Source organism: Ranitomeya variabilis, chromosome 7 (genome assembly GCF_051348905.1).
Source record: "Ranitomeya variabilis isolate aRanVar5 chromosome 7, aRanVar5.hap1, whole genome shotgun sequence".
Taxonomy (NCBI): Eukaryota; Metazoa; Chordata; class Amphibia; order Anura; family Dendrobatidae; genus Ranitomeya; species Ranitomeya variabilis.
The window spans coordinates 22,319,554-22,343,660 of NC_135238.1; the positions used below are offsets into that span (position 1 = coordinate 22,319,554).

General features: G+C 42.5%; 1 protein-coding gene across 1 annotated transcript in view; it reads right to left on the reverse strand.

Annotated features, from left to right (window-relative positions):
- PKD1 (polycystin 1, transient receptor potential channel interacting) overlaps nt 1–23,796 on the reverse strand; it is a 104,552-nt gene extending 80,756 nt beyond the window's left edge. The window contains exon 1 of the mRNA XM_077274462.1: nt 23,373–23,796. Coding sequence (XP_077130577.1) covers nt 23,373–23,629 — 257 coding nt within the window. The 5' untranslated portion in view covers nt 23,630–23,796. The remainder of the gene's footprint in view (nt 1–23,372) is intronic.
- Between the last annotated feature and the right edge of the window lie 311 nt (nt 23,797–24,107).

Genomic DNA, 24,107 nt, shown 5'->3' on the forward strand with positions numbered 1-24,107 from the left:
CATTTTATGCTTTAACAGGATGATGTGCTGCCAAGAACGATAATAAGTAAGCAAGTTTAGATGAACAAGCGTTTTGATTGTTAAACTACTGCCTCTTGGCTACATAGAAGTCAACGGGTAGTCATTTAATAGCCTGTTTAGGCAGGCTGACAACACCAAAAGATTGTTTTGTGCACATAGAAATATCATTGTTCTCGGCAGCACAGGACGATATAATGTCAAGAAGGATGATTATTAAGCAAGATTAAACAATAGTTTCACCCGACGAACAAGCGTTTTTCTCTTTTGATGGATGATTTGACAGCCCGATTAAACTGCCTTATTATCAGGAGACGATGTCGGTATGCTCGTTAATGAAAATCGTCCAGGTAGGTGAAGCTTTGCTGGGAGGAGCGCGGTCAAGTACAGCCACATAAGTCATAATTTGAACCACAAAGTGGCACGATTGACACCTCCAGAGCACCGCTCCTCAATTCTGGGGGGACACAACACCAGTCTTGATGAATTGAGGTCATAGCGTCTCGGGTTTTATTTGTAGCCTCATCTCCTGCCAGTCGTGGGGATTATCTCCATAACTTACAGAAGAAATCCCATCGTCTGACTTACGTCTGGTCGTAATTCTTCCCCGTGGTTATTCGCTGTTTTCCAAGACATATTAATCAGGAGCAGAGAATACGGCTTTGGGGGAATTTTCTACTGAAGCCGGTCACAGACGAAGGGATTTTTCACATTATAGGAGCCGCTACACTGGAGATTTATAGGATATATTTATTAGGTGCCCTTAGGGGTTGTCATAGGCACGTAAATGACATATAAAAATAGTTTCTGATGCAGAGTTACACTTTATTTCATTACTTAAAGGGGTTATCGAAACTTGGGACAAAAAAAAAATAGAAAAGCAAAGGATTCTTTACATTTTGACTGTTGCGTCAGTCTCTACTGCAGTCCTGTCATTCTATTCATGAACCAGGAAGCTCAGGATGAAAAGAAAAACTGCACTAGAAAACATTCACATAATATAATATATATTGCAACCACTTTCCAAACATCCTTATAAAACAACTACTGAATCATCTCCTAACATTGAAGGCCTGGAGGCAAAACTTTGCAGAGTGTCCAGCTGGAAATGACTGATCCCCCAACCTCCGGGTCCTTGTTGGCAGAGCTATAAATCCTTCAGGTCACGATCTTATGCCTTTGCTTCAATACTCAGGCGGCTTTGTCGCTATAGAAACCAGCAGACGATTCGGAATATCTCTCGTCTCCCGCTTTACTATAGAAATTCACTCTGCATGTAAATGTAGGCAGACGCCATAAAACTGTCCGACGCCATCTGTCGTAAGATATTTGGAGCAGGGGCCACTTTCTTTCATTGACCGTTTTTTTAATTTAAAGGTGACCTCCCACTTGCCTTAAATATGTAATTTTTTTTACCCGGTGTAAATGCCACAGTTCTCCCTAATTCTTTGCTGTTTCTCTTTTGTTTCTGCGTCTCTCCATGGCTGAGATATGGCCCCCTCTTCAGTATATAAAAAAAGGGGCGTGTCCTTGAACATTGTTCCTCGTGGGCGTCTTCTTGAGGAAACACTCCCAGTTGGAAAACAAGACTAGCTTGATATACTAGAAAGAAGAGGCCATATTTAAGAAATGGAGAGGAGGAGGAACAAAAGAAAAACAACGCCGGATTCAGGAGAACAGCACCATTTACACTAGGTTAAAAAATTGTACTTTTATGGGAAGTGAAGGGTCCCCTCAATAGTGAATTATCCAGGATATTACTGCATATCTGAGTGTGAGGATCTGATTTCCGGTACGCTAGCCGATCATATGAACATGATGAATGACAAAGCCTATTCATTGTGTATCTAGGCACATGGAATCAGCCCAGAACTGCATGGGATGACCTTGTCAATGACCTAAAGAGAGATGGGGCCACAGTCTCAAGCCTTGCCATTAGCATCTCACTACGCCCTCATGGATTAAAATCCTGCAGGGCACACAAGACCCCCCTGCTCACACCAGAACATGTCCAGGCACGTTTGAAGTTCGACAATGACAACTTGGATGATCCTGAGGAGGCATGGGAGAAGGTCATGTGGTCAGATGAGACCAAAATAGAACCTTTTGGTATCAACTACACTTTCTGTGTTTGAAGGAAGAAGAATGAGTACAACCCCAAGAACACCATCCCAACCATGAAGCATGGTGGGGGAAACATCATACTTTGTGGGTAGTTTTCAGCAAAGGGGACAGGATGACTGCACCTTACTGAAGGGAGGATGGATGGGGTCAAGTATCGCGAGATTTTGGACAACAAACTCCTTCCCTCAGTAAGAGCATTGAAGATGTGTCATGGCTGGGTCCTCAAGCATGAGAATGACCTGAAACACGCAGCCAGGGCAACTAAGGAGTGGTTCCGTAAGAAGCATTTCAAGGTCCTGGAGTGGCCTAGCCGGTCACCAGACCTGATCCCAATAGAAAATCTTTGGACGGAGCTGAAACTCAATGTTGCACAGCGACAGTCCTTAAATCTGAAAGAATTTTCAAATTATAGAAATGAGAACAAGAGGATCAACAATCTTGGACCTAAATCTTACCAACAGGGAGGGAATGGTTGATGAAGTAAAGGTGCCTGGGAATTTAGGAGGTAGCGATCATGCTATCCTCGAGTTTTGGATTACGAGAAGAGAAAGACCAGCGAGGACTCAGACTTTAAGGCTGGATTTCAGAAAGGCAGATTTTAATGGACGCAGAAAGACGGTAGGAAAGGTCCAATGGCCGGATGTTCTAAAGGACAGAAATGTCCAAGAAGGATGGGAGATTTTGCTAATATAAATTCTTACCTCACAATCCCGACAAGAACTGGAAACATATAAAGAGACCAGGATGGATGAACACAGAACGTAATCACTTGTTAAAAAGGAAAAAAATAAATGTACATTAAAAGGAAAGAGGGGGGCATCTAAGGACGAATGTAATGCTGCCTGCAGGGAATGCAGGGTAAGAGTTGGAAGAGCTAAAGCCAGTAATGAAGTGAGGCTTGCAAGGGAGACCAAAAACAATAAAAAAAAACACCCAACCACTAACCATGAGAGGAGAAAAAGTTTTGGTGATATCATTCATATTCTCTGAAAAAAAGGCCAAGAAAGCAAAAATTCTGCCGGGGTATGTAAACTTTTGAGCACAACTAGATGCCCAATTTTTAGTTATGTGTTTATTTTATAAGATCAATTCATTAAAATGTACTTTGTTCGTGTGACAAAACATCTAAATATGTTTCCATATGAGAAGGTTCATCGTTATATTTGATAATAAGGAAAGATTTCTCAATTGTAGACATATTTTTAATAGGCATCAAGGTTGGCCCACGATTTTGTCCACGTTTTTTATTTTGGCCCTCTCTGTATTTGAGTCTGACATCCCTGGTGTAGAGGGTCAATGTGGAGACTTCATATTGTGTGAGGGACATATATGGGGCACGCATGGGGATACAATGGCCACTGTTCCTGTGTAGGGGTTGGAGAGGGTTGGAGTGTGCCGCAATACATGTCCCTCATTCTTGTCTCTTAAAGTCGAGACGTATGTTAATGGTTTCCAGTAATTTTCGGCCTTGAGTCATTTCATTCCGCAAAGGTGTAAGATTTCCTTTTCGGCAATTTCTGAAAAAAACTGTGCGACAAACAATATGGCTGCAATCATGGGGGCTGTCTGCAGCTAACTGTTCTCAACTTCTTATTTCGACCTGATTTGCCACGCTGGGTATTGTAGTTCTACGACGACTGGTAAGCCCCAGGTTACATAGACCCAAAAGAAAGAAATACCTGGATGTCGTGTATTCCCCTCCTGTTACTAATGGAAACTGTGGCCTGGCTGTGGTTTTCCTGAGGCCCACTTTGTAACGTACCGGCAACTATTCCAGAAGTTTGGGGGAGAGGGGTGGAGGTGGTGACGCATGAGCGTGGGCGACAGCCTCCCGGCCCATTCCCTGCATATGGGGTTAAATTACAGTTGCAGAATTATTTCCATAGGAAAAGAAGGATACTTCGGGAAGTAATGCTGCATCGCAGATGAGGAAATCCCGATTTATGAGGCCTGGCAAGGCATGGCTGAGGCTCAACAAAATGTTCAGACTGAAAGTCGCCTGAATTTGCCTCTTAAAACCCTCTGCCATGTTGTTTTTGAGAGAGACTGGTCCACTGCGGCCAAAACTGGCACTGCCGAGATGAGCGTTTCTTATGGGAAGCAGATAAGATTTCATTTAGTAAATTGCCGAAATTTGCCCGTTCTCTTACTTTGTCTTTTCTGAGAACTTTGCATTATGCTCTCCCTCGGTTATTCTACCTGGACAACTTGAAATAACAAGGGTCAAGAAATATATGATATAGGGTTGGTGGCCCTTGTTATAAACTCCCCTCGCCCCATTTAGAGGGTATGGCCAAAAAAAAGACCTCTACTGGTCACGCAGAAATCCCATGAGATGGTCCATCATTACTATCCAAAAGCCCCTTCAGGGGACGTCATAAAAGCTTTTTGCACGCCATACTGAGCATCTACCCAGACGTCCGACTCAAACAATGACCATGGATGGTTATAGGGACGGTCATCAGCATCTGGTCCACAAAGATGATGGATCAATCCAACCCTGGACAGACATGTGTCCCCCGACCACCAGGGTTTAGGGCTATAAATGCCGCGCCAAATACGATGGTTGCTATAAAAAGGTTCATGCAACCCAGAAACCACAGTTCAGTGCCGGGAACACAACATCCGCTCCACGGCTAGTGATCCAGAGCTCGGGACCCGGCCCTCGGGAGTTGAGATCTTGCTCGTCCCGGAAGAGCCGCAGCTGGAATGATGAGCAGACTGGGAGAGGCGCAGCGAGCTATAAACATCTGCGGATTCCAGACACATTGGGTAAGGGAACTGATCCCTCCTTCATGTGCGGTACGGAAAGCCTCAAACATGCAGACCAAGGTATATTAGCAGGAAAGCACACAGCTCAATTCTGGGGGGACCACCAAGACGGGGCAGACTCTGGAAGTAGTTGACGTGCACCTGTTGACTTTGTGCCGTAAAGCCCGGATTTATAGGTTTTATTGCTGGCATCACTGGTTTACAAGGCACACTAGGGAAGATTTATCAAAACTAATCTGAAGATAGAAAAGGGCTCATTAAGATTTCAGCTCTGGGGCGAAGAAATGCAGCAACGTAGTGAGGCCAGACTTGCACCAGTCTTGGTAAATGCCCCCCTATATCTGTGCGCTTAGAGGAAAATAATCACAGAAAGATATGAAAACTTGTTAGAACTTTAGAAGTTAATTTACTCTTAAAACATTTCCGGGAGGAATAACAGAGACAGATAATTAAAGGGGTCGTCTGAAGTCCAAATTAATTTTCCACCTAAATCCCTATATATTTAATGGCATATTCTACACTATTTTCTAATATACTTAAAATATAAATGTCCTATCCTTCCATAACTACATTATCTAACTGCTTTTTTATTTTTTTCCCACTTCCTTTGTGTTGATGCTTTGTTTGAGAATCCACAGCTGCAGCCTCTGCCCCATCCCTGAAGCGAAGTGTCATCAGTGATACTCGTTTCAGTAGCTGGGCTAGGTCCCTGCGCGATGTGCACAGTGACAGTGCGATCTTTTGCGGCCTCAGATCAGCAGTAACGAGCCGGCACCAGAGCGCTTTGAAAAAAATACTTGGCGTGCAAAGACCAGTGACGGCACTTGCAGAGTTGGCGCTGCAATGTGAGTTGACAGTGCGCTCTGTTATTAGCTCGCTATTGGTGATCTGAGCTGGCAAGAGAGCGCACTGTCATTGTGCACATGACGCAGGGACTAGCCCGTCCCAAAGCATGACTGATGGCGCTTCATTTCAGGGAAGGGAGCCTTTGTCCCCTGATGCTGCTTTATGTGATTATCCCAGCATGCACTGGGATTCTCAAACAAATCGTCATTAAAAAGGAAGTGGAAAAAAAAGAATATTAGAAAATAGTATATAGAGATTCAGGAGAAAAATACATTTGGCCTTGAGACCATCCCTTTAATAAAAGGGCAGTTCAGTTAAGAATAAAGAGATGCGCTGCAAAAAATGTAATGTAAAAAACGGATTTTTCCTCTGTATGCCTGTAAGTTAGATTAACATATGACATTTGCTCTCTTCCCGTGCTCCGCAGATCCCCTCGGATGTCGGCAGGGAGGATTATATTGCAGTTGGCATAAAGCACGCTATTCATTTTAATGGGATTTGATAGCATTTTAGCATAGGTCATTGCCAGTAGCACTGATCTGTCCAGCAGGGGCTCCGAGGAAGCGGGTTTACTGCTAGGCGGGAGGTGGTGTCATGCTGAAAAGGACATAAGTAAACTAAATCCGTTCTAGAATTATGGTCACCGTCGCTTTAATTTTTTTTTTCTCCATAAATCTATAGTACTCATTAATATATGAAACTTTGTAATATATCTTATAAAAATATATATATTTTTTCTCCTCCTAGACTGATCTCTCACTTTCAAAATTCTCAATAAAATCAGTCTTCACTGAATATAGATTTTCCCATAAGAAGGTGACAGTTGGTGATCATAAAACTCTATGGAAAACTAACTGCCGTTTCCAGAGAACTTTCAGCCGAATGCGTGTATTCCTCTAGCACCTCCCCTCTCCATAGACTTTTAAAAGCACCAACTGCCATCCTATCTCAATAATGGGAAAAATCACTGAATACAGACTTTACAGATTGTACCCATGAACTGTGAGCGAAAGACCAAACCACGTGGAGAAAGGTGCAGATTTCTCTGATAAGATATATTGCAAAATTTATTATTTTCATGTGTGGTTTGTGAAATAAAAATTAAAACGTCGCTTACACTTTTAAGTCTTCACTATATATTTGCCAATAAATTAAATAAAATTTATTTTAGAAGGCTAATTTAACCATTAAAGGGATTATTCACTTTTTAAAATTCAAAATCACCCCCAAAAATATGATGATCGCAAGTTGTGCGATCCGAAGTGATCAGTTATTTTCTCCAAGAGTGTCCAGGAGTGAGTGTTCAATTACCCTGCAGTGCCTCCGCAGGAGGAATGAAGTATTACATGGGGTAAACTAAAATTAATAGAAAAGGTTAAGTTGAGACTTTCTTCATTGATGAAGTTCCCTAATATGATAATTGAAATTTAGTTTGGATTTGGATCTGGATTTTGCGCTCTTCTTTCACACCTTTATTTTGCTATCACCAGGATATAACTAGAGCACAACGCTAACAAAAAAAAAAGAGCCTCAGCCCCAAGGACACGAAAGACAAAGCATAAAGTGACCTCGTCTATGTCACATGCCGAAAATCAAAATATATCACCAATGATTAACTCTTCCGCTCTCCCGAGGACGGTTTCGTTTACCAGTCTCTCTGGACAACAGCCGGCATCAATGGACATGACTGCACGTTACCCGGAAATATAGCGTCAGACGATGCCTGAGATTGAAGCTCCTAGGTCATCTTATGGTGGATGAGCCTAAAAATCTGCAACTAGTGCCAAACTTTTTGAGTTATTTTTAAAATTGATTATTATGGATGTTGTCATCAGTAAAAATAGTCAAATTGGCGAGAAGCAGTGGATTCATGGCTGCCCGGGACCTGGCGAGCTATTAGTGCAGCACAACAGTTTGTAATAAACCTTGATTTAATTATCTTCTTACAATGTACTCGATGTGAGTAATGGAAAGAGTCTGACATCATCCAGGAATAAGCGGCTAATGACAGCCACAAAAATAGCGACATGACGGTTTCATTATCGATTTATAGCGGCACAGATCCCATGATGGCAATCGTAAGAATATATTTATAGGATCAGCCATAATTTTAAACCCACTGACGTGTAAAGTGAGTAACATGGATTATCTGGTGACAAAGGCGCCTGTCAGAGGGGAAGGGGGGATATATTATCAGAAAGATGTCAATTAGTTCTTGAAGTGTAAGGATGTGGGCGACTGAGAAAGGCCAAATTGTATAACAGAGCTTATCCAAAATGACAGATCTTGTAGGGTGTCCCCGGTATAAGGCGGGTCTTGTGGGAGGTGTATGGTAGACGGCGGGTCACATGGGGTGTTCCTGGTATACAGCAGGTCTTATGCGGTGTTCCCAGTATATGGCAGGTCTTATGGGGTGTTCCCGGTATAGGGCAGGTCTTGTGGGACGGTCTTGTATGGTGTTTATGATATACGGTGGGTATTGCATGGTGTTCCTGGTATAAGGCAGCTCTAATGGGGTGTTCCTGGTATAAGGCAGGTCTTGTGGGATGTTCTTGGTATGAAGCGGGTCTAATAGGGCGTTCCTCATACAAAGGCAAGTCTAATGATGTGTTCCAGTATACGGCAGGTCTTGTGATGTGTTCCCGGTATACGGCAGGTCTTGTGGGGTATTCCTGGTATACGGCAGGTCTTGTGGGGTGTTCCCGGTATACGGCAGGTCTTGTGGGGTATTCCCGGTATACGGCAGGTCTTGTGGGGTGTTCCCGGTATACGGCAGGTCTTGTGGGGTGTTCCCTGTATACGGCAGGTCTTGTGGGATGTTCCCGGTATACGGCAGGTCTTGTGGGATGTTCCCGGTATAAGGCAGGTCTTGTGGGGTGTTCCTGGTACACGGCAGGTCTTGTGGTGTGTTCCCTGTATATGGCAGGTCTTGTGGGGTGTTCCCGGTATACGGCAGGTCTTGTGGGGTGTTCCCGGTATACGGCAGGTCTTGTGGGGTGTTCCCGGTATACGGCAGGTGTTGTGGTGTGTTCCCGGTATATGGCAGGTCTTGTGGGGTGTTCCCGGTATACGGCAGGTCTTATGGGGTGTTCCCGGTATACGGCAGGTCTTATGGGGTGTTCTCAGTATACAGCAGGTCTTGTGGGCCTCACGTTATACGGCAGGTCTTGTCGCGTGGTTTAAGTATACTGCAGGTTTTGTGGGGTGTTCTCGATATACAGCAGGTCTTGAGGGCTGTTTCTAATATAAGGCAGGTCTTGTGAGCTATTCCTGGTATAAGGCAGATGCTTACATGGACACGAGTCTGCCCGAGTGGGTACCCTCTGTAAGTTATTGGTCGTCCATATTAAGTACAAAAAGACAAATAATTATATAATATTCCCGATATGCTTTGTGTTTAAATTCTTTAGTTTTGTCTGCTTGCAGTCAGTGAACTGAAACATTCTTTTCCATAAGCAGCTAAACATTTTGCTTTTAATAGGAATCTACACCCACCCAAAGTTAGGTAAAGCTTCCATAAGAGCCTTCAAGAATGAGCTGTCACTTTAAATAAAGCCATACAGGAATCAAAGACAAAATATGCAGATTTTCCCTATTATCCATAACCTAATTATTAACATTGAGAGGCCGTAGAAAGGTCCATATTTCAACACGGGCCAAAATCAGAAGAAAAACACATTTTACAGACATCCAGCTTTCAGCAGATGTGCGGTCATCAGCCAAGCTACACACTGATCCAGGACCATCTCTGTGCAGACCGCTCTCAGCTAAGGAAGAGAAGATCCAAGTAGTTGCCACCGATCGTCCCACATCTACGGGAGATACAATTAACCCATCCATCCTGGGGTCACGTCACAGAGGATTAACCTGGAGCCGAACTCAATGAGTCACATTCCCATCCTCGTCAGTACCAGTCAGTGTCGGGCAATCAATTGTAAAAGGTGGCCGGAATAATATATGCAGAAATACAGTAATTCTTATCAAAACACATATGATAATGATGCAGAAGAAGGGATCAGTCAACAGGAAAACAAAAAAAGTGGTGAAAGAAGCTCAAAAATGATGCGACTGTGACGTTCCATCCACTTCTTGACAAGCCATGGGTCGGAAGAAGTGGCACAAAAGCTTCTTTAACATGGCGATCATCCATAATGTCATCCTTTCCCAATGTAATTATTCCAGAAGAGTGGCACCGTTACAATGTGGAACAGGTTTGGGGCAAATCATCGAAAAAGGATGATGGAGATGGCGTTTTGGTGAGATCGGTACTTATGTTATCCCAAGGTATCAAAAGATAAATACATACCATTAATATCAGCTTTAGGATAATTACTGGAGACCTAAGGAGAACATACAGTCGACTCCTCCAAGTGTCAATTTAACTTCTCGAGCAGCTGAACATTGAGAATTTCAAGAATGTGGGCATCTACAAATTTTTGGCTTCCTGGGGACAACTTGTCTTGTCACTTTTTTAACAAACGATGGTTCCTCAAAATTACAGAAAGGTATTATAAGGAACACTTGCCACAGAAAAATGTCATCCCTGCAACTCTTTTACACGTTTACTGTAGGTGTGGAAAAATGTCACCAACATGGTTCCAAACAGAGACCGGCACAAGGTGGTCTAATCCAATCCTTCCATCATTGATGAGAATTAAAACAATAATACATTATAGTCATTAAAAACGATTAATTGCTCCACACAAATAGTATCGTTCCTGCTCCAATTTTCGGATCAGAATACTAACCTCTTAATTTGGGAGTGCCTAAACCCTATCTATCTATAATCTGGTCTAAAAAGTATAATTAATGAATAGTAAAAACTATAAAATGCATACAAGGGGACACAAAAATATTGGAGCACAGGCCTCTTCCCCAAATTCCAGACTTTCAGGGTAGACATTTAGAGGATCCATTTCTCGCCCTAATGTAATACTGTCATAACATCTAAACGGTTAAATGAAGAAGCTACGCCTTGTTCTGCTGCTCCCCGGACCACACCTTGATCCAAGAACATTTCAGGAACCCTAAGCCAAAATTCTGTGCAATGAAGACGTGTCCAAAATGGTTAGTTTTTGCAACCAGCCCCAAGTATCCCTTGATGATCTCAATTTTCTGAGAATATCCCACGCTCACAGTTTCATTTATCTATATCTACACCATTCACACTTACTTTTCAGAATCATCGACCCATGACTACTGGAGGAGTGTGACTACAATCCATCAATCCAGAGGTCATCTTTAAAGGACAGGGAAAGGTTAATGGGAGTGGGCGCACCCACAAAATGTTGGACAGCCTCTTGGTCAGTCAGGAGTTTGCAATGGCTGCTTCTAGACAATATTGACAAATCTACCCAGCCAATATGAAGGGCTACAGGAGACGTCTGACTGGGGAGGTTCCTTAAAAAAAAAAAATGGCACAATTTTTTGGCATTTGGTTGCCCTTTAATACCATGGAACCAATGTGCCCAAAAATGTTCCACTCTGGACTAATTTTTTGCGTTATTTTCTGTTTCGAATAAAGTCAACCTTCAAAAAGTTGGAGCATTTATTGATATATTTAGTACTTCTTCCGCCATATGTACGTGTAGATATTGAAAATAAAATGATGGATTGACAGGGCAAGATGGGAACAGACCTATGGTCAGATTCCCAGGTGGACAATAGCATCACTCCCCACAATCTTAGGTGCATGTCCCTCACCCTTCTGTCTTGGATCATCAAGTTACAAACATTTGAAGTGGAGAAGGAACTCCATTTTTCTTTGCAATTTAAGGTTTATTAGAGATTATGTCAACATTTCTGCGGACACACAAGCCCTTCTTCAGGATGTGCTCTAGTGATAGTTTCCAGATTCCAGAGGCTTCACTAGAACAATTCACCCTGAAGAAGAGTTAATGTATCGAAAAAAACGTGGTTATAAATTGTAAGAATTTCTAATAATCTAATAAACTTTTAGACCCCATTACATTTACCAAAATTGATGAAACCATGATTTTTTCCAGGGTACTTAAAACACTTTTGGACGGAAATACAGAAATCCCTTGGTCCCATCAATCTCCAAAACAGCGGGGATGTCATCTCCTGCCATATTGGTAATGATTGTAGGCTGGATTTCCCCTTTAAATATGGATCATTTTATTGTTTTTGCCCTACAAGACTCTAAATATAATAGTTTGGGTTAAACACAAAGAGGCTAAGAGTTGTGTATTATAATCCTAGACAGAGTTCAAAAAAGCCTATCTCGTAGTGTGAACCATCACCGTGAAAAGACAGAGGTTAATTGGATTGTAATTAGCAGTCTTGACATTGGAGCCAAAAATTCCTGACTATGGACAGAAATTAGTGGACAAGAGAAATAATGAAAAACGATAGTCAGGCAGAATTTGATACCTCCCCTTGTCTCTGTTCTGTCCTCCCTTTTCCTATCGACGCTACTTTAAATTGACATTCTGGGCAAGAGATGAGAAATTCTATTTAGTAAATGGAAGGGGAATTAAAAAATCTCAAATAATCTAGAACTGAGTATTTCTCAGTCCATAAAGGAGAAGATTTTGAAAATGTAAAGAGCAACTCCAACTAAAAGGTTGAAATTGGGATGCTATAAGAATTCATTGACATAAACATCCATTGTCCCCCCTCCCATGAACAGAGGCTCCTCATCCACAGTATGATACAAGATGCTGCTTTCTTTTGAAATACAAATGGGCAAAAATAAAATAAATTCTAAAGCGAAAAAAAGTCTAAAAAGTTTCCATATGCTGTAATCTAAATCTTGCAAAACTAAATGGAATCTGGGCCTGCTGTCAAAGTCTAATAGGAAGGGAGGATATCATGTGATCTATGTGAAGGACTAGGGTATAGAGGGGGTTAAATTCAGTTTTATGAAATTGAAATGGCTATTTGTGCCACGTATGGACTAAGTGGGGCACACTCAAACCCCACTACGGTACCTTATTAGGCTACTTTGTTGTTGTTTTTCACAATAAAAGCTGCAATAATTCATAATCTGCAGCTGTGCAGGAGGTCCCTAATTTGGTACTTAAACCAATTAGTTTGATCACTAATTGGTACCGTAATTGTCTGTGGAGGATATGCCTAATTATAATACTTTATATTTCCTGAAGTGGTGCTGTTTAGAAATGGAACACTTTTTGCCAAGTGCCATGTCAATTAAGACTGTTCGCGTTTGAAACCATCTGATCAGCTTACCTTCAAGAGACTTTCAGAAATTGTTCAAAGTGGAAAACCTTTAAGTCTTAGATACTACTTTTACACAATTCAAGTTGTGCTCCCCCATATATTAAAATATTAACTAAAAACAGGTCACATTTAAATTGACGTCTGCACAAACTGATGCTACTTTGCACTGCAATTCAATGCATTATAGCCGGATGAAGTTAAGTCATAAGTCTGGGCACAAAGTCGTCTACCCCAGCAATAAAAAAATGTTGTTTTTTTTTTTTTTTTAACAAAAGCGACTGATGTCCTTCTCCAGGTACACCCTAATTTGGAGTTTCAGCCAATTAGTTGGAGCAATGATTAACTGCAAACAGCATCTTTGTCTGTGGAGGACTTGACACCTTGTAATACTTCATTTCTCCTGCGGGGGTGTTGTAGGAAAATGAAATGCTTGCTGCCAGGTTCTACTTCAAATAAAAGTCATCATGCATGAGACAATGCAATCAGTTTCTTTTTAAGGGCCGTTTCTAACAAAAAGTGATTGTATAAAGTAGGCAACTTTAAAGATTGTGATTCAATTCAAGTTGAACACGTTTTCCCTTCCTCAAATTTGGTACAATGGCTGCAGAGACCCCCGATATAGACTTTCACAGACATTACTTCGCAGATGCCAATTGTGCAACTTGATGTATTCCCATGGGATATAATACAGTCGGATCTCTCGGCAAAAGGTCATCTACCTGTACCCCAATATCCTGCAGCAAAACAACATATTTGTTTCCAAAGGTGATTGTAACACAATACTCCATAGTGTGCATCTCTTTTACATAAACTTCAGATTCTGTTACATAAGTTCACAGCGCATTCAGAACATATTGAAGCGTGTTATTCCTTGTAGCTGGCACGTTTTTATCATAAGCGCTTTCCAAAATATCTCCGAATTTATAGTCCCAACACCTCTACGCTCTCCAGATCAAGTGGCCAAAATACATGCGAAACCGCTTTCCATCCAAGATTACGGAGATGTTTTTCACATTTTTTTCTCCATCTGGATATCGTTCATTTTACCCACATGAATATCAAATATACCACCCCACGCCCGATAGATATTATACAAAATGACATTTCTGTAGGGTCAGCATTAGTGCAGTGTTTATGGGTGAGCCCTATATTGAGCCATACCCTCATATACAGTCATGCTCAAAAGAGTGGGTACTCTTGAAATTGTTCCAGAAATTGAAATATTTGGCCCAGAAAATTATTGCAATTGCATGTTTTGTTATACACAGGTTGATTTCCTTTGTGTGTATTGGAACACACACAAAAAATAAGAAAAAAAGGCAAATCGGACATCATATCACACAAAAATCCAAAAATGGTCTGAACAAAATTGTTGGCACACTCACCTTAATATTTGTTTGCACCCTTTGGAATAAATAACTGCAATCAATCGCTTCCTATAACCATCAACAAGCTTCTTACACCTCTCACCTGGAGTTTTGGACCACTCTTCTTTTGCAAACTCCTCCACGTCTCCCATATTTGAAGGCGCCTTCTCCCAACAGTAATTTTAAGATCTCTCCACAGGTGATGAATGGGATTTAGATCCTAACTCATTGCTGTCACTTCAGAACTCTCCAGCGCTTTGTGTCCATCCATTTCTCTGTGCTTCTTGAAGTATGTTTGGAGTAATTGTCCGGCTGGAGGACCCATGACCCAGGATGCAGACCCAACTTTCTGACATTCGACACTACAATGCAACCCAAAATCCTTTGTTAATCTTCAGATTTCATGATACCTTGCACACAGTCAAGGTCCCCAGTGCCAAAGGCAACAAAACAACCCTGAAATATCTTTTATCCTCCACCATATTTGACTGTAGGTACAGTGTTCATTTCTATGAAGGCCTCATTCCATTTTTGGTAAACAGTAGAATGATGTGTTTTACCAAAAAGCTCTATCTTGGTCTCTTCTGTCCAAGAGACGCTTTCCCAGAAGGATTTTGACTTACGTACATTTTGGCAAACTTCAGTCTAGCTATTTTATGTCTCTGTGTGATCAGTGGGGTTCTCCTGGGACTCCTGCGATAGTGTTTCATTTTATTCAAATATCGACGAATAGTTCGCGCTGACACTGATGCGCCATGAGCCTACAGGACAGCTTGCATTTATTTTAACTTGATTGGGGCTGCTTATCCATCATCCAGACAATCCTGTATTGCAATCTTTCATCAATTTTTCTGTGCCATCCACAGAAATTAGCCACAGTGTCATGGGTTATAAACGTCTTGACTATATTATGTACCGTAGAGAAAGGAACATTAAGAACTCTTAAGATGGTTTTGTAACCTTGAAATGGTTGATATTTTTCAACAACTTTGGTTCTCAAGTCCTCAGACAGTTCTTTTCTCCTCTTTCAGTTCTCCATGCTTAGTGTGGCAGACACAGACACACATTGCAAAGATTGAGTCAACTTCTCCCCTTTTTATCTGGTTTCAGGTGCGATTTTCATATTGCCCACATCTGTTACTTGCCACAGGCGAGTTTGAACGAGCATTACGTGCTTGAAACAAAGCCACTTACCCATAATTTTGGAAAGGTGACAACAATTCTGCCCATTTTGGGGTTTTTGTGTGAAATTATGTCCAATTTTACTTTTATTTTGATCTTTTTTGTGTTGTTCCAATACACACAAAAGAAAAAAAATAAACATGTGTAACTGCAATAATTTTGTGGGAGAAATACTTCATTTTCTGGAATAATTTCAAGAGTGCTAACACTTTCATCCATGACTGTATTCGATGAACATGAGCACCTGATAGCTCATATATGCAAGCGAGAATATCACGATCTGCAACCACCACAGACCTCCAAAATGAAACGGTCCTATACACAGATCAAACCCCTTCTATTCCTTTCATACTGGCAGATCTCAAGCTTTTTTTCTTGAATCACCCCTATAAAGGAGTCAATACAGAACCTATAGGATGCCTTAGAATCCTGATCCCATATGTCCTAAATGCCCTCATCTCATAAGATTTTGATCCCCAATTTGCTTAATCATACCCACTGGTTGATTGGATGGTTCAATATCACAAATTCTTTAACCCCTTAACATAGTGTGATAGGTGTATCTGTCACAGGTGAGTACTTCTTGATACATGACTGTTGCAGCCAATCAAGCTGCTGGCATCACTGCTTAGTAATGGGAGCCATCATGCCCATAGTAGAACACGTGAATGCAGCAGTCAGTGATTAGCTGCAGTGGTCAGTGATTAGCTGCAGTGGTCACATGTTGCCCACATGCATAAACAACGACCAAAAAGGCTGCCAGAAGGTCAGCAGAGAATTGCTGGAATTAAAATAGGTTAATATTTGAGTTTTTCAGAGAAATTTGCAAGACCCTGGTTCAGCGGGTATGTCGGCAGTCAACTAATTGGTGGCCTACTAATCAGAAGTGGGATTAAGCACAAATTAAAGGAATATTCCTGTATATGCCAATTCTTTTTTTCCCAAATGATCTGAATCGAATAATCGACTATAATCAGAATTTTTTTTTTAAAGATGTCTGCCTCCATTAAAGCAAAAGGGTCAACCTTTCTGCACAAGAGACGATGGTTGTCACATGTCTGCGGAGCCGTCGGGAGGCTTTCCTATGCCCGCAGGCAAGACGTTACATAAGATCTCCACATGCTGCCGTCCGGTCCTATGTGGACACCCAGCGTGGCGGCTCTGCTCTCTCCTGGTACTGGTTTACAGCTCCCAGCTGTGAGATCTGCAGCTCTTTCCTCCATTGCACATTTACACATAGTTCACATTCCACCCCAAAGTTACCATGGCGAAAACTCAAGTGGATGAAACGTTTTGTACATTTGTGGGTTTTCTTTCTTTTTTTTTTTTCTTCTTCTTTTCGGAAAAAAACAAAATTGTTAAAAACGGGAAAAACAAAATCAGTAACGAATCTGCAGCAAAAAGTGCACTAGTTAGGCTACTTTCACACTAGCGTCGGGAACAACCCGTCGCTGCGCGTCGGGCCGACGTTCCCGACGCTAGTGTGGTCTCCGCCGCACAACGGGGGCAGCGGATGCATATTTCCCACGCATCCGCTGCCCCATTGTGATGTGCGGGGAAGTGCGGGGAGGTGGGGGCGGAGTTCCGACTGCGCATGCGCGGTCGGAAAAAGCGGACCGTCGGGAGCAAAAAACGTTACATGTAACGTTTTTTTCTCCCGACGGACCGCTACCATACGCCCAAACGCCGCCAAACGCATTCACCGTTTGGAAATGCGTCGCAAATGCGTCGCAAATGCGTCGCTAATGTTACTCTATGACGAAACAACGTATCCAGCAAAAACTTTTGCTGGATGCGGCGTTTCGCAAAAACGACGCATTTGCGACGTATTGCAGTTAACGCTAGTGTGAAAGTAGCCTAACCTGCAGATTTGTCACGGATTTCGTCCTATAATTTGCAGAGAAAAACTGCAGAAAAGATTGGCTTGATGCAGATTTAAAAAATGTCATCAGTATGCTACATGAGAAATCGGCACTGAAGCTTTTGAGAAATCTTAGGCTATGTTCACACATTGCGTTTTTTGCAGCATTTTTTAGGCAAATTTTCAGCTGCATTTTCCAGTACCAGCAAAGCCTATGGCTATGTGCACACGATGCGGATTTGCTGCGGATAATGCTGCAGATCCGCACTGTGATGTACAGTACAATGTTATTCAATGGGATAAAAAAATAGCTGTGCAGATGGTGCGGAAAAATCAGTGCAGAATCGCTGCGGATTTCAAAGAAGTGTCACTTCTTTTGTGCGGATCTGCAGCGTTTCTGCACCCCTCCATGATAAAAATCCGCAGTGGCAAAAACCGCAGAAAATCCGCACAAAATCTGCATCAATTCCGCATAAAAACCACACAAAATCTGCATAAAAACCGCGGCAAATCTGCGGCTGCGGATTCTGCCAGGAGATGGGGATTTTGTGCAGAAAATTCTGCACCTCTTTTCCTACGTGGGCACATAGCCTCAGAGATTTCAGAAATCTCATGCACACACCTTGTTTCTTTTTTCCTGACTCTATTGTCACTTCTTTCAGTATTTTTCACTCACGGGGCAAAAAACTGAGTTTTGCTGCATTTCTGGTGCCAAAACCTGATGAAGCTGAATCAGATTTTTTTTTTTATGCACTAAACGTTATCAGCATGCACAAGAGACAAATGTACCCTGACAAAAACACAGCAATAAAAACGCAGCAAAAATGCTACAAAAACTAAGCAAAACCTCCTTTTTGTAAGCAGCTTAAGCTTTGCATAAAAAAAGCTGCAATAATGCAACGTGTGAACATAGCCTTACTCATTTTGCTACAACTGTATTTTAAGTATTTGGTGCAGGAATTTCTGCATCTCTTGGCACTAGAAACACGTAGCGTTGAATCTGCGCCTTTTTTAAGTATATTTGACACGTTTTTGATGCTTATTTTTCTCCACTTGTGAAATCTGCAACAAAAACACTGACAAGCTCCAGATTTAGGGTACGTCTCCACGGTACGGTTTGCCGGCGGGATCGCCGCAGTGGCGAAGCCGCTCGGAGCTAAGCCCCGCCCCCTTTCTGGGACGCGATGGTGCCGGATGTGTACAGTACACATCCGGGATCATCGCCCCCCCTCGCCATAGGGCCCTGTGATATGCCTTGCGGGGACGCTGCGTCCCCGCAAGGTGTACGGACATGCTGCGTTCTGAAAAGACGCGCAGCATGTCCGTAGTCGCAGGGCCGCCGCGTGCGGGTTTCCACGCATAGTGGAGACGGGATTTCATAAAATCCCCTCCACTATGCTGGAACATCTGGACGCTGCTTGTTTGACGCTGCAGCGTCAAACAAGCAGCGTTTACGTACCGTGGAAACATACCCTAAGGCTATGTGCACACGTTGCTGATTAGGCTAAGGAATTTCTGGTGCGGATTCTGCATCTCTTGGCAGAAAACGCAGGTGCGGATTTGTTGCATTTTTTGTGCGTTTTTGCTGCGGATTTATTTCGGATTTACTGTGTTTTTTACCCCTGCGGATTTCTATAATGGAATGGGTACAAAAACGCTGCAGATCGGCAAAAAAGAAGTACTTCTTTTAATCCGCAGCGTTTCCGCACGGAATTTTCCACACCATCTGCACAGCGTTTTTTTTTTTCACATTGATTTACATTGTACTGTACATGACTTGCGGATCTTCAGCGTTTCTGCACCGCAAAAAATGCTGTGGATCCGCAGGAAATCCACAACGTGTGCACATACCCTATATCTGCACCAAATCTGCAAGTCAAAAAAAAAATAAAAAAGTGTGCATGCGACTTCAGGATTCTCACTCACCCTTCAGCTAGGTTCCCATGATGAGTATTTGATGAGTTTTTTAAGTTGCAGAATTTCGAAAAAAATGCAGGTAACCTATTTTACTTAATGGTTGGGAAATCAAAAACTAGCCAGATCCTCATTGTGGGAACCTAGCTCCAGGTTTTTTGCTGAATCTGCGTTGAAAAAATATAACAAATCTGAGTGCGGTCCAATTTTTCCACAGACTCATGGATTTTTATCACTGATTTTCATCCGAAGCTCGGATCAGATATGTCACCGAAATTTTCCACGGACAACTTGGTCTGAGGAAAAAAATTGGACATGTGAATGGATAGTAGTCGTACGCAAAAATCAGACGTCTGAATGAGGCCCCAGGCTGTTAGTTGGGGTCAGCAGACCTGCGAGCACTTTGGGCACCGGGGTCCGTACACAGACGGTGGAATATGGTTCTCTGAACCAGGCCTAAGGCCGTCACGCTATCAGGACAAAAAAAAAAAGATTTCCGGCCCCGAAACTGTGTACCAAAACCTCACAGTGAAAATGTATAATTTTTCTAGAGGGTTTTTTTTTTTAATCCCTTTTGTAAACAAAAATGCTGTAATTCACTGACAGCAAGCAGAGATGTCGACAATGGCAAGGAAGAGAAACGCAATCTATATTACAAAGTTGTATTTACGCTATGATTCAGTTTTATCATATAAAACTCTAATTCTGTGAGGAAAATAATTGAACAGGAAAGGCCTCATTTATTAGAAGGATATATTGGCCATCTTGGCCATAGCAACCAATCAGAGCTCATCTTTCATTTCTTAAACTGCTTCGGGAGCATGAAAGCTGCGCTGTGATTGGTTGCTATGGGCAACAAAGCAAATGTTGATAAATGAGGCCTAGGGATTCGTTGCTTGGGTCATTTTTGAATTTTTGATGGATTTTCTTTTGGGAAAATTTAATTTATTTGCCATTAAGAAAATTAGGTTAGCCATTAAAATGTATTGTATCTATCCACACCTATACATATATTAATTCTAATCAGATAGAAGAAAAATAGCTAGCTACTACTACTACTAGCCCTGCCATTATGTGACATCTCTGAACCAATCAAAACACACAAAGGAAGTCACATGACACACTCAGGCCGGTTTCACACGTCAGTGATTCCGGTACGTGAGGTGACAGTTTCCTCACGTACCGGACACTGACACACGTAGACCCATAAAAATCAATGCATCTGTGCAGATGTCATTGATTTTTTGCGGACCGTGTCTCCGTGTGCCAAACACGGAGACATGTCAGTGTTCGTGGGAGCGCACGTTTTACACGGACCCAATAGAGTCAATGGGTCCGCGTAAAACACGGACCTCACACGGACATTCTCCGTCTGGGGTCCGTGTGCGTGCAGGAGACAGCGCTACAGTAAGCGCTGTCCCCCCCACATGGTGCTGAAGCCGGTATTCATATCTTCCCTGCAGCAGCGTTTGCTGTAGAGAAAATATGAAGAATAGTGTTAAAAATAAAGATTTAGGTGTCCGCCGCCCCCCCACCCCCTGTGCGCCCCCCCGCTGGTCAGAAGATACTTACCCGCTCCCTCGCTGCTTCCTGGTCTGGCCGCACCTCCTACTGTATGCGGTCACGTGGGGCCGATCATTTACAATCATGAATAGTCGGCTCCGCCCCTATGGGAGGTGGAGCCACATATTCATGACTGTAAATGATCGGGCCCACGTGACCGCATGCAGGAGAAGCCGCGGCCAGAGCAGGAAGCAGCGAGGGAGGCGGGTAAGTATTTTCTGACCAGCGGGGGGGGCGCACAGGGGGCGGGGGGGCGGCGGACACCTAAATCTTTATTTTTAACACTATTCTTCATATTTTCTCTGCAGCAAACGCTGCTGCAGGGAAGATATGAATCGCAGCTTCAGCACCATGCAGAGTGGGTACCACACGCTCCGTGTGGTACCCACTCGCCATACGGGCGGCACACGTGTGCCGCACGTATGGCCTCCGTGAGTTCCCAGGCACACGGACACGGATAACTCCGGTACCGATTTATTCCGGTACCGGAATTATCTGGACGTGTGGGACAGCCCTTAAAGGGATCGTCCACTACTTAGACAACCACTTTTAAAAGCATCAGGGCCCCAAGTAAAATCAAAACATCATATACATGGTCTTTGCCTATAGGGTGTTCACTACATGTAGAACTCTATGATTACGGCGATACCAAACTTATGTTTTTTTTTTATATAAGAAGTGAAAAAAATCAGAAATTTGTAAAAAAAAAAAATTAGCTTGTGCGGCCATTTTCTGAGAACGGTAACTTTTTTATTTTTGTAGTTATGTGAGGGCTTGTTTTTTTCGTAGGGAGCTGATATATGTTTTTAATGCCGCCATTATGGGTACATACGATGGTTTGATTGCTTCTTATTACATTTTTTAGTGAATTCTGTCTCTTCAATTCTTGTTTTTGCCTTACAACATTTACTGTGTAGCTTAAATAATAGATTTTGATGTATCGAACTTTTGCAGATGCAGCAATACCGAATATTTTTTTTCATTTTTATGTCTTGAAAGGGGGAAAAGTGGGTAATGCAAATTTTTATGTTTCTTTTTCTTTTGGTTTTTTTTTATTGACTTTTGCGGAGCAGCAATACCAAATATGTTTTTTTAAGCCTTTATTTTTTTTTTTTTTAAAAAGAGGGTAATTTGATTTTTTACTTTTGAAAATCTTTTTAAAAACTTTCTCTTCTTACATTTTCTTTCCTGGGTTTTTCACTGAAGTATTCAGATAGCGACAACTGAAGGTTTCTGCAGAAAAGACATTGCAATTGCTTTCTTCTAGAAACAGTGCCACACCTGACCACAGCTTGTGCCTGTTACTGCAATTCAGCTCCCATCAAAGTGACTAGGGCTTAGCTGCAATATCTCACATAACCTGTAGACAGGAGTGGCGCTGTTTTTTTGGGGGGGAACAAGCAGCTACATATGTTTTATTCTGGATATCCATTCTATAGAAGAAAAAAAATATTCTCCTTTTAGGTAAAAACAGAGCATAGAGATGGGCACCTTGGCACACATGCTGTCCATATGGCGGGTCTAATGGAATTCCGATCTTCCTATTTAGTTAATTACAGTATATAAACAGGAAGTCAAACGCAACTATTACACAGCCGGGCGACCGGGAATCAATCATTATAATGAATATTTCTACATTTTCGGAAAGTTATCCAAACTATGGAAAAATAAAACCAGACTGGCGCCATTAGATATACCCAGCAGACTGGCACACAGCTAATAGAAGAGAACAACTGATGGCGCCAAGAATGCTCATATGATGCCTGGAACAAGGACAGGTATAAGGACAGCATCTTCGCTCCAGCTGTTGTGAAACTACAACTCCCAGCATGCCGTGACAGCCTACAGGTGACTTCGACTTACTGACCACTTTTCCAGTTGCATGCCATTTTTATTTCATCAGTGCCCTGCATATTCTGCCATGCAGTGCCCCCTGGAAGTTGGTCACACCGATCAAGTTATGTCTCATAGGAACCAATTATAAATATCGTGCAATAGAGACTAAGTCATGTCGCGCCAAAGCTGTGCCACAGAGATCAGATGCCAACGGCGGCATATATGCTGCATCCTATATTGGCACCATGTATAAAAGTTTATTATTAGCTGTCATGCCCACCGTCATGATGGTCCTTGGAAATGACAGTGGGATAGAAGAGGATGCCATCAACTCCCAACATCTGGCAGAGCGCACGTATTACGTAACTTAATGCCAGTCTACGGGCAGAATTCATCTACAGTGAAGCCATATTCGCATGAACAAAGGGTTAACTATTATGTCATTAAACAAACCAATATTTTATAATATTGAGTGATAATAATAAATAATGAATACACAAACAGGAAAAAACACGGGTAACAAAATAACAAAAAGTTAGAAAAAGTTTCTAAAAGTTTGCAGCTGGTAACAAAACAACAACAAAAAGTTAGAAAAAGTTTGAGAAAAGTTTCTAAAAGTTTGCAGCTGGCATGCAGGTCACGTGATGCCACTGTGGGCACAGGAGAGTATAGTTGGGCATACTCACAGCACTGTCACATTGGCAGGGACAGTCTCCAGGACCAGCAGTCCTGCACCAGAGCAGTTCACCAGGCAGGAGTCGTTGGCACAAGTGCAGTTACCCGGGCATGGTTGGCACCATCCAGCTGCAGCCCCCGATCCGAGCCCCAGCAAGAGCCCAGCAGCAAGAAGGAAGAAGAGGGGGCAGAGCTGCAGTCCGAACACAGGGGGGGAGGCGCCATCTTTTCTTCTTAGGGCTTCAGCCTGGGCATTTCCAAAATGCATAGCTTACTCACATCGCATGGGATCCCCTGCTGCCCCCCACAGCATGCAACACTGGAGAAAACCCACGATCCCGACCCCCAGAGTCCTGATCCCAGCTCTCAGCTGCAGGGAGGACTCATCCAAGCTGCCTCTTCTGTGTGTGGGTCGTTCTGCTTTTCTCTGTCCTGTAGGGGAGGGAGCTTGCACGTCTCAATGGACAACGCTAGATGGCGCTGGAGAGAATGGACAACTCAGTCATCCTGGTGCAATTCCATGTAGGCTCGCCAGAGGGCGCTACGAATAAATCTTCTTTTGTTCCATTCCCCAGACTACATCATAGAATTAATAACTGGAATGCTGTGCAGATCTCATTTATAGACTTGTTTGACTTTTTGGTTTCTACTAAGATTTGAAACACCAATTTATGAAATAATAGGATGAAATATTATACAACCCTTACATATTATGACTATTTATAATTTTTTTTAAATGTCCTTTT